The 11,337-nt window shown below is 36.4% G+C and overlaps 1 protein-coding gene across 3 annotated transcripts in view; it reads left to right on the forward strand.

Annotated features, from left to right (window-relative positions):
- PPP2R2C (protein phosphatase 2 regulatory subunit Bgamma) overlaps window positions 1-11,337 on the forward strand; it is a 191,698-nt gene that overhangs the window by 18,763 nt on the left and 161,598 nt on the right. Inside the window, exon 1 of one of the 3 annotated variants that reach the window (XM_077782747.1) lies at window positions 5,843-5,882. The exons of the other annotated variants lie outside the window; for them this stretch is intronic. Within the exon in view, the coding sequence (XP_077638873.1) occupies window positions 5,858-5,882 (25 nt within the window). The 5' untranslated portion in view covers window positions 5,843-5,857. Of the gene's footprint in view, window positions 1-5,842; window positions 5,883-11,337 lie in introns of those variants that run through there. 3 annotated transcript variants of the gene reach the window in all.

Genomic DNA, 11,337 nt, shown 5'->3' on the forward strand with positions numbered 1-11,337 from the left:
AAATTTCTGTTGTTTTCCTATTGTGTTTTTCCAATTGGTTAATTTGAAAAATTCAGAAAGTCTCATCAAGTGTCTCTATCATTGTTACAAAGTCACAAGGTTCTACTGTAATTCTCTGCAGGTGATAATAATTAATATTTTAAAAAGCAGTAACTTTGCTCTTTTTGAAAAGAGGAGAAAATCATTAAAAAAAGAATTCTATCCTAATGGGACTCAATTTAGAACCTATTGAATGCTACAGTAAAACTTTCATTGACTTCAGGAGGAGCAGAAATCTGACTTTTCATATCAATTTTTGCTGACGAGGTGATAGCTGTTTTTCTGCAGGGATCAGTTGTAAAGTATTGCTTGAAACCACAAAGTCGTAGCTGCTGGCTTTGTTCCCCTCTTTCAGGTGGGATTTGGGGATATAGAACATAGATACCTCTCTTTTCTGAAAATCCTGAGATGTCTGCTAAATCACAGCTTTTCAAATCCTCCCAGAGGAGATTTCCTCAGGATTTTTTTTTTTTAATACATGTAGTAGATGACAAGTAATAAAACCAGAAGGGCTATTTGCTGTGTTTTTATGGTTGGGCCTGTCATTTCACATTTGCAGACCTGTCAGAGGACGGTCAGCGCCGCCGCAGCCCCAGAGGTCAGGGAAGGGCTGTTAGGAGGGGGCTGAGGCTCCGTTATGGTGATTTACGTTCCTCAAACGGGAATTCTGATTGCTGCAGCTCAGATGACTTCTAACGTGACAGGCCTGTCATGGGTTTAATTATGGGATGTGCTGATGGGGAAAGAGCTGGGGTGGCTGGAGCGTGACACGGCTCCGCAGCGCGGGCCGTGCTCGCTGGGACAAACTGTGCTGGCCCCTGGGCCCCTTGGCCACCTCTTTCTGGTGCAGTTGCTCGGCTTGTGTGAGATTTTTTTTTTCCTCAAATCAGGTCCAGTAATTCAGCTTTTAGCAAAGTAACAATAGGTCATGTATAGAAGGAAAATCTAACTGGTAGGTGGCCAGTATGGGGTAAGGTTAAAGTCTGTGTCCTTGAAATACTGAGAAATTACAGCAACAGATGTGCAGGATTTAAACTGGTTATTATTCCAGTCCTGTATATATAAATAGATAATTAAAATGTCTTAATCAGCAAAAAGTTTGATCTTCTACAAATACCTTTTGATACAGCATTTGGGTTTTGTTCACATAGGCTGTTAGATTTTTGTATTCCTCAAAGCATTTATCTTCTGAATGATGTAAATATTTTTCTAGGATCTTACCTTCTTTTATTTCTCCATCTTCTTTATTCTTTAAGATGGTTAGAACTGTTCCTGTAGCCACTTCTTTTTTCTATGTTGTCATGTAGAGTGTGTTGTATATTCTTAAATGTCTGATTCTCAACAATCAACAGTTTCTTTTCTTTATTCCAAGAGCTATGGAAGTACATTTTCAGTGGTACAGGACTTAACAGAAGATGGAAACTGCTGGCCTAAGGCTGCAGTTACTATACATTTTAACTTACTGTAAAAATATTTAAACTTTTCTTGAAGACAGGACTTCTTGGCAGGAAGATAGGAGGATTAAAAACATATATGCAGGCAGAACCCACAGAAATGCATCCAGCTGTGTGAAGTCCTGTCAGTCTTTGAATCTAGTCAGAGTTTAGTTCTTGTCAGTCAATGACAGCTGTGGCCAGGTGAGATGGGTTTTGTGCAGGTGGACCTGCAGAAATGTGAAGCAGCTGTGCTAACTCACCACCCACTCACCTCCAGCTGCTCAGTGTGATTCAAGTTCCTGAGGGAATCATGTGCAGTGAATTCTAGACTAATTGTAACTTCAATGAACACTATTCTGACATTATTTAAAATTTTCCTTTCAGCATGATGCTGTGTAAATATACTAATGTATATAGACATACCCAGTTATATTAGATTTTGTGCAAAAACTCAAGGCTGAAGTCTTCCAAGATTTCTGAATACACTGCATTTCAAGTACACTGGATGCAATTGTATGCATTCACTATCATGGTGTTCTAAATATCAGGAAAAACCTTTAGTAGATTCAAAAAAGTAACTGATTTTAAAAAGAAATAACATAGTCCTTATTTTACAGCTTTTTTTATATACGCTGTACACCTCTGCAACTGTACAATGTTTTGTTTATTTAAAGAAGTGGCATTTGCCTTCAGCTTTTCTTGGTTGTACACAGAATAAAAGAAAGTGTTTGCCTTTTATACTGGGAAGAAGAAGAAGGTGAACCCTTTATTCTTTAGGGAAAACTCTAGCTATGTCTAGCTTGAAGAGTCTTTTAGTTCTGTTTATTTGTTGTGCTCACAGTGCCTTGCCTTGGTACTGAAATGTCTGACAGAATCATCAGAGATCAGGCAGATGAAGATGTTGACAAAACCCCAGCCCTTTGTGGATGTGTACATTTCTTCCCATGTTAAAAACTGAGCAGTTCCTCTCTCAGGGTTAACAGTCTTTATTACAATATTGTAACACTGTCTGTAGGCATTACCCAAGTCTTACACTAATTTGTGACATGCTTTTTATCATTCCTTTTATACAGCATAGTAATCTTCTGAGTATATATTTAATTGTGCAGTCTTTTTTCTCCTAGTTCTGTCTCTTGTAGCTTTTGCTGCATTGAATGCAGTTTTTCTATAGGATATTCATGGGGGAAATTTAGAAAATATGCTATAACTGTAGATCAAATGTAGAGTATGAGAAGAATTCAAACATATTTTATATTTTTGATTTTGTACAATTTAGATTTCATATATATATTTAGGAAAAAACTTGTTAGTCTACCTAGGGGAGATGCATATAAAATTAAAGAGTTGGAAATATTGTACTGGCAGTAATTACAAATTGTGACTACTTTAATGTTTTTTGTTAGACAAGTTGAAAAAACAATATGAAATTATTGTAACTCACTGTTGTTGTTCAGTAACTTCCAGGAAAATAAAAAACCCGTCACGCTGTTGCCATTATGTGCTAGAGAAAATATGTATTTAGAAAATACCAGTTACTCTGATACTTCTGTATAAAGTCTTGCTGACATTTTTAGAGTATGTGCAGTGAGTGATCTTTGATAAATTAGAGACTATAGTTGGACTTTTTTGATGAAAGCTGGTGTGCAATTGATCTATTTGATCTCTAGGATTAAGTCAATACTAAGGTAGTTTAAAAATAGTTAATATTTGTAATATTTAGTATTTTTGTTTCATTATTTAATTTATAAAAGCTTCTGTTGTCAAATATTGTCACTTGTTGCTTTGATGTCACAGCATCAAGCACTCAGAGAGACACTGATGATCAAAAAAGGTGATTTCAGCAATTTAATGTGGCCTACTTCATAATGTAAACTGTGGATTTCCTCACAGTGATTCCAGCATTAAATGAATAATTTTTGACAGAACTAGAGAATAATTATCTTTTTATGAAGATAGTTTTTAGGCCCCACAGTCTTTTACTCTTTCTACTTTCAGTAAGGATTAGGGATCTTAATTTTATGAGGGGGCCTCTGTGGGGAAGAGTAGTCCTAATGTAAATTTTAGATTTTATAACTAAGGACCTTGATGAGTAAACTGTTGTTTGCTCTATTAGTAATTTGCTTGAGTAAAAATTTAAAAGATTTGGCTAATTTTCTTTCGCTACTCAAATGTAAGGACATAATTTTTGGTGTATTAAGATGCTTTTATCCTTTCTTTATATTCCATGCACATCTGGTCAGTACAGTTGCACATCCTGGATGGCTGAGCCTGATTTAACGCCTGTTGTTAACATTCAATGATCTTTTACTTGAATTACCAATTTTCATTCATAGAAGGAGAAATTGTGTTTCATAAATCAAGAATACCACAGAATTTAAAATTCTTAAAAATTCCTTCTGAAAAAGGAAGGAATTTTTAAAAATTTCCTCTGCTGTAATGCCAACTGGTGCAGTGTGTAAATAGTGATGGACAGTGCCCATATGCCACACTCTGTTTCTATTTATTGCACACCACATCCTTGTGGACAGAGCCTGCCTAATCTTCTTCATCCCATTGCTCTTTTGCTCTTTTCTTATGTGCTTGAAAAGTTAAAAATGTAACTCATACAATTGTGTTGCGGTAATGAATTTAATTTGAAATACTGTTGTAGTAAAACCTAATAAAATGGTTTTTAGTTCTGTAGGGATTGAGTTGAAATTTGGGACACATGTACAATGTAGGTTCCCAGTGAGGACTTTGGGAAAATGTCATATGATTTTTGAATATGTTTGAGGCCAATTTGTAAAATAACCTAGGCTGTAGATCATACATGTTTATTTACAAAATCTGTCAGATCTCAGTCAACAGAACAACAAATTATCATCTTCCAAAAAAAAGCCCAAACAACCCTGGTGTTTGGGATGCCTCTGCCAGGTATCTCTGATTATCAGCTGAAACCATCATATCTTTGCTAGGAAGGTCATAAAAGTCCTTTTATTGAAGGCTTTTTGCCCACAGCCTGAGTGCTTCCACAAATGAGTACTGATTTACTTATATTTTTCCTTACCAAATGCTCATTAAATCAATGAGTTATTTAATTACTTTGCACTGAAGCCCTTTGCCCTTGCCTTAAAGCAACTTACTGAGGTATAGGGTGATTCTTATATCATGGAAAATGCTTTTACCAGTCACATTTCTATTACAGAAGCTTTTCACATCTGGTTCCAATTCCATGCATTATTGTAGAAAAATTTTAGAAATACCACATGAACGAAACATCTGTCAAGATTTATCAAAGTTTGGTCTAGCTGATATTAAAGCCACAGTGGGCCAGTAGGGTGTTAAGAGAGAACTATGCTGTTTTCCTCATAGTAGCTTCTTCAATGCATTAGGTATTAATCAGACTCTTAATTTTTTTTTAAATTAACTGTTTAAAGGATGAAGAGGAAGAAGACCAGGCTTACTGTTGTGTTTCTATAACTGTTTGTTAGTTTGTGTTTAGAGCCTACAGTTCTGTAGGCTGAACTTTAGAATCTGAGAATCAAGTTTTCTTAAAGTAGTGTTGGCTGTATTTTTTCTGGCCTAATGTATCAGTGCTAACTGAATTGTGTGCTTAAATTAGCCTGTCTAAAAGAAAAAAAAATTACAATCTGACAGGGCTCATATTGCTATTTCTCAAGTGTGATAAAAGGAGAAATTATACTAACCTGTTTTTTATAGTTCAGTCTAGCTACTTTACGTTTCTACTCAGAAACCAATGAATAAATCATAAGTATTACATATGTGTTAATCTAACCACATCCTCAAGGTGTTATTTTTACAGCTGTATCTCATAATTTGAGTTCTTTCCATTTAGCTAAGTATCCAAATGCTGTCTTTTTAAATATAGTGCAGAATTTAGACTTGTGATAAGTGCATTGATACAATGCATCAAACCTATGTTTTTTCTAAAGCCCAGATTAGCTTTTAAACTAGTTTAAAATTAACTTGTACCAAGATCCCTTTAGAGAAGGCATGTCTTAAAATGTTCTGCAATGCCTAGTTAAGTTGTCAAGTTGAAGCTGAATAATTCTCTCAGAACAAGTATTAAATAAAAATGTTAAGATCTGGTTTATGTAAAGATCTCCCTTCCAAGGGTGTGGCTTCACTGAATTCTCAAGCCTTTTTTCACTGAGTTGAATCTTTAGTTGTTCAAGATTTGACCTCATAGATAGTAAGAGAAGTCTCAGTTATTCTCCACTAACTCATGGACAAATTTAGATACATAGAGCACTTGTTTTGCATTAAGGAAATGTTTGTGTTGATCATTTTTTTTTAACATGAAAAGTAAAGATTTTGGTGTTTTGGCTAGGCTTCTTTTTTATTTCAGGATTTAGATGGTGAGCTATTTATGAACTCTGAAAATGAAATCTGTGTGTGCCACATATGGTAAGTAAATTTATTGTTTTATTCAGATGATTTATCTATAAAATGTTGTTAATGTTTTGGTTGATATTTCATTTATCACAAAGGAAAGTTGTCATAAATTACATATTAAAAAAAATCACTTTCTAATTGTGTCTGTCCTCTCATAGATACTGCTGTTTCTTGGAAGCACATTTCAGGTTTTAAAGGAACAATCAGTAATTCTTCTTCATGGTGAAGATAAAATGCTCCTGTGTGTTTGAACAAAAAATTATAGGTTTTGAAACAATTATGGCAAACTAAAATTTTTTATTAATTAAAAAGAAGGAAACAATCCATTATCACAACGATGAAGTAGCCTGACAGAGAGATGCTAGAGAAATTTCTGTTTCAGTTTGGTAGCTGGTGGCATTATAGTTATAATTCTGTTAATAGTCAAAGAGAGGCTGGTAGCTATCAATAAAATCTAATTTTGTAGAAAATATTTTACTGATGTAGAAATGTTCTTTTTAATGTGTTGATTTGGTATTCCTCTGTTCAAGTGTATATGTCATTTAAATATACTTAGTAGTTCTTCATTCTGCAGGAACTCTTTGTGTAATCAAAATGAAATATTGTCATTATTGCTCTTGAAAGATGAGGATTTAGAACTAGGAAGGAGGGAAAAGGCTCTAACATTTCCTGTGGCTTCTAATATGTGCTAAACAGGTAGCATGAGAATTTGTTGATGAGTGATGCCCTATGTAACAAAGGGAGGAGATGCAGCTGATTTCAGAGGGTTGTACTGCACTCTGAATAGCTTTAGAAGATATTTCTGTGCTAGGCCCATGAATCAGTAGCCCCAGGAAGAGTTGCAGAGCTGACCAGGCTCTGTCTGTGACTCTTGCAGTGTGACACCATAAATCAGCTTTGCTGGCTGCAAGTGCTGTGCTCCTTCCACTCTGGTGGGCTGGGGAAGCTGGCACCATCAGCTGTGCTGTCAGTGAGGGGAATGATCCCACTGTGATCTTCCCTTTCCCTTTCTGTCTCAGACTGTGCACACAGCAAAGTCACCTCCTGTCCTGGCATTCTCTAAGTATTTATTAAGGACAGACGTTCATGTTGCTGGAAGTCCTGGATTTTTAAAAATTTAATTGTTGAAAAAATCCTGTTAATGTTACATCTATCTTGTGTAGTTCTGCTTCTGTTCTTCAGAGTGGTGACTGTTTCTGTGCCCTCCAGTGACTGTGGAGCTCTTGGCTATTTCTTGGCTGTTCACTTTGATTGAGCCACTGTACTTTAAGCAATAAAACATGTGAAGGATAATTCATTGGATAAGAAAAACAAAGTTTGTTGAAAATATGCTGTTAGTTTGTCCCTGTGTCTGAGTTGGTCCCTGATTAGATCTCTGGGGTTATTAAGTCTTCTTCCATATACTCTGAATTGAGCTACCATCTAAGGTTTTTGCATTAATTCTGACCTCTGTCATGTGAATCAATCCTTGCAGCTTTTACTCAGGTGCTCTAAAACTGTGTGGCCGTACTGGGGAACTGGATTAGGGAAAGAGGATGAGACTCCTCTAGTCTCATTTTGCCTCTGATTTATATCTATGCTATGGTCATAACTATATGTTGCTGCAGCCATTTTTAAAAGCTGTATCTTCAGTGATTTTTGCACTTCAATAATTTCATGGGGAATTAGAATGTAATTAAATGTATTTTTTTTTAAGCTCTTGAAAGACCCATCTCTGTCTTTTTGACACCAAAGTTTAAAAGTAAAAAAAGTCCCACATTAACAATTTGAGTACTAAATGTTACTATTCCCTTGGTGTGATTGTAGGATGTGATTTTCATTATTCCACAGTATGCCTTGGCAGTTTACAGTGTTTGCTGTACAACTGTGTTCAGTGTTACATGGTAAAGTCCAGAGGAAGCTGGGACCTTAATGGTCTGTCTGCCTGATAAATGCTGAGATTCACAGAGGTTTTGCACAAGGTTTTGCAACCAGGGCTTGGTTTTTGGGTCATGGAGGGTTGATTTCGCCTTTTTACTCTGAGGGGAAAAAGGTCAATTTTTAGTCAGTTTGAATGTAAGTTTCTGTAGGACTGTTTTTCACAGCTGCCTCAGAGTTTATATAATGTTATAGCAGTAATCTCATCTTTATTTGGATATCGAGTAATTTTGTCTATTTGAAAACAGATATTTTCACTGTTGTCTTTATTTATTTGACTTATTCACAGATATAATTATGTATGTTTGCTTGCTTTCATTAATTTAATCCAGTGTGAGTTTCTAAATACATATACTTCTTTAGAAAATGAAAATACAGCAATGACTATTGCAGTGTTAAAAACTTTATCCAGTTTAGTAACTTAAAGTAATACAAAGTAGTGGGAAATATCAAATGAAACGCTAAATATAAGTGGAAACATAAGTTCCATCTCCAAAATAGTTTCTTTTATATAGAATTTAATTCTGATCTATGGCAGATATATATTTTGCCTTGAAGGTAAATTTAAAAAAATATTATATAATCATGTAGGTTAGAAAAGAGCCTTAAGATCGTAGAGTCCAAATATTAACACTGCCAAGTCCACCACTAAACCATGTCCCAAGCACCACATCTACTCATCTTTTAAATACCTCCAGGGATGGTGACTCAACCAGCTTGTTGCAGTCCTTCTTTTTGGTGAAGAAATTTTCCCCAATAAAATCCCTTATTAATTATTTTCTTGCTCCTATGTTCCCCAGTTTATAAAAGAGTTGCAGGAATTTTTGCATGATTTTGACTGTTTAATTAAGAGTTCATATTTTCTCTATATAGATTTAAATGATTATCAGGAGAATAACAGGTCAATACCATGCTCAATAGACAAGGCTTATGATGCCATTAATATTTATAGGTTAATACTGTGCTCAAGAAGAAATTTCTTCATAATTGGACTGGAGGAAGATTAAGATTTAAGTGTGAAAGGTTAATTTTAGAAAGTAACTGTCAAGCTAAAAGAACAGTGTTGTCAGCTGTGGTGCTTGCCATTCTTTTCAAGACTGTATGAAACAACTCTTGCAGGACTGTTCTGGGGGGAGGGATGAGGTCTTTTCCAGGGTTCAGTTTAGGTGAGAACAGAGACAACTAAGTAGATTGTACCTAAGTTCTTATACATGTGATATCTTGGCAACTATGAGGAGTTTAAAAGATAATTTTAGTTAATCTTCTCATGTTTTCTGTAGCGTGAGAATGTTTTATCATTTCTCACTTAAAAAAGAAAAGAGGAAAAATTACTATTATTATTCCCTCTAAACACAATAAAAGTACCTTTTGTTGTTAAAAAAAGAAAAGAGGAAAAACTAGAATTATTATTATTTCCTCTAAACACAATAAAAGTGCATTTTGTCGTTAAAACATTTTTGCTCGTTTTTCCTTACATAAAGAATACTAACAATCACAGACAACTGCCTAAGTGTTAAAAACACATTTCTTTTGAAACACTGCTTAACCAGGTGAGAGAGTAAGAGAGAAAACATCACCTGGCATGACAAAGGATCTAGAAACACACTATAGAGATGTGTTTCAGATGCTTTGCTGGGGAAGGTAGAAGATGACCTCTACAGATTAATGCAACAGTGCTTTCCACCTTGTTTCCCCAGTTCTCTCTAGCTTCTTTGATTGTCCCTCACAGCATTGATGTAGGGCAGCAGGAGGAGTACAACAGGATAAAATTATCAGCACGTATAAGCAGTTAAAATCTAGTGGAAACATGTCTCTTCAGTTTTGTCTTGATTGCTGAGAAAGTCTCAGGTTGCAATCTGCAGAGAATAACAAACTCAAAATTGTTTCAGAATGACCTGCTCACACTCAATAGGCAGCTGTAATTGGAACAAGTAAATTACATTTCAAATCCCCCAAGAATATTTCTTTAAAGGTATATGTAGCTTCAAGTATGGAGAGTCACTGTAAGACAAAGAGGGAGGGCACTGTGATTATAAGATAAATCCTTTATTGTACCTAAGTTCTGCAGTACTTTTGGTTATTTGACTTTATGGTTTAATCCCAGGAATGGTAGTTTGAAGGGATGTTCACATTACATGGTCCAAACTCCCACAAGTAGTGTGCTGCTATGGGCAGAAGCTTTTTATGTAAGGACGGGGACTAAAAAAGACATTGAATCTTTCTCTCATTGTCTGTCACTGTGTTCTCTCCCTTGTCTGTCACCCACACATTTTCTGAAACTCCTTTTACAGCTGTCACATTCATGGCTTCTCTACATTCCTGAAATGTCCTTTCCTAGACCTGTCTTCAGGTGAGCTCTGGTCTCCCTTGTTTTGTCCCAAGTTTCTGAACAGTGCTTTTGTACTTTTTTTTTTTTTCCCCCCGTTTTTTGCCTGTTTTGGTTTTCATCTTCCTTTTTCTTTTTAAATTTTAGCTTTTAAAATTTTTATCCAGCTGTTCCTTGAATAAACCTCAATTCTAAAATCCCTCCTCACCTGCTGCTTAACTTTCCAGCCTTTTTCCATGTCCTCAAGCCAGTCATCTTGAGGTCATTGCAACGCAGGCCGCTGGACAAGGACCATCAACCAGTTTACCCCTGTTTGTGAGTGGCAGCTTACACAGCATTACTGCTTGTGAGCCCCTCCAGTGTTTTGTTAGGAAATTGTCACCACTGAGTGCCACAACCCGCATTGTCAGTGTAGTGCTGTGTTGTCCTTTCAGCAGATGGCTGTGTGGTTAAAACCCTTCCCCTTCCCCAGTCAGGATGTCTGTAGGACATCCCTACCCACAGCAGTGAAAGGTGTTTCTCTCTTCCTCATGGACTCGGTCTCTATTTCGTAGGGAAAAAACAACCAAACGACTCCAAAGCAATGGATTTAGTAAGCCTGTGTGCAAATATGTAGTCTCTGATCCAGATTAGGTGCATTCTGCCTCTCCCTAGCAGTGGTTCCTGTCCTCAGACAAGCTGTGGTGATTTAGGAAAGCAAGTCCTTGCTGGTAGCACCACCTCTGAACACTGCTGATATCTCATGAATGTGTTTGCTGCTACTTGTGTCTGTTCTTTGATAAGGATTCATTAAATGCAAACCAGCATGGGGACATGTAAGGTTTGGCTGCATAGGGCAGGACTGTGACCTGCAGGGAGAGCTGAGTTCTGTAGAAGAAGAGAGCCTTTTTTGGCTGTTTTGGCTTTGTTTTCCTTTTCCATTGTTGTGCTGTTTTGAGCAGACTGCTGCTCTCTGCTCTGCTATGCAGAAGATCACATTGATCTGTATACATCTCATCTTCTGTCTGATTTCCTTCTTGGAGATTGGCCCATGGAACAAATCTCAGGCTCTTATGGTCTGTTTTACTGCTATGATTATCACCTGGCTGTGTTTTCTGGGAATTTACTGTTTTTTTCTGAGGTCTGCAGCCAGGTTGGAGCTGCCAGGCTGTAGCCTAGAGTCTGCATGTTTCCCTGTCAGAACTGGAAAAACCAGCTTCCATTTAAAAGCTGTGCTCAGCAATA

Source organism: Lonchura striata, chromosome 4 (assembly GCF_046129695.1).
Source record: "Lonchura striata isolate bLonStr1 chromosome 4, bLonStr1.mat, whole genome shotgun sequence".
Classification (NCBI taxonomy): domain Eukaryota; kingdom Metazoa; phylum Chordata; class Aves; order Passeriformes; family Estrildidae; genus Lonchura; species Lonchura striata.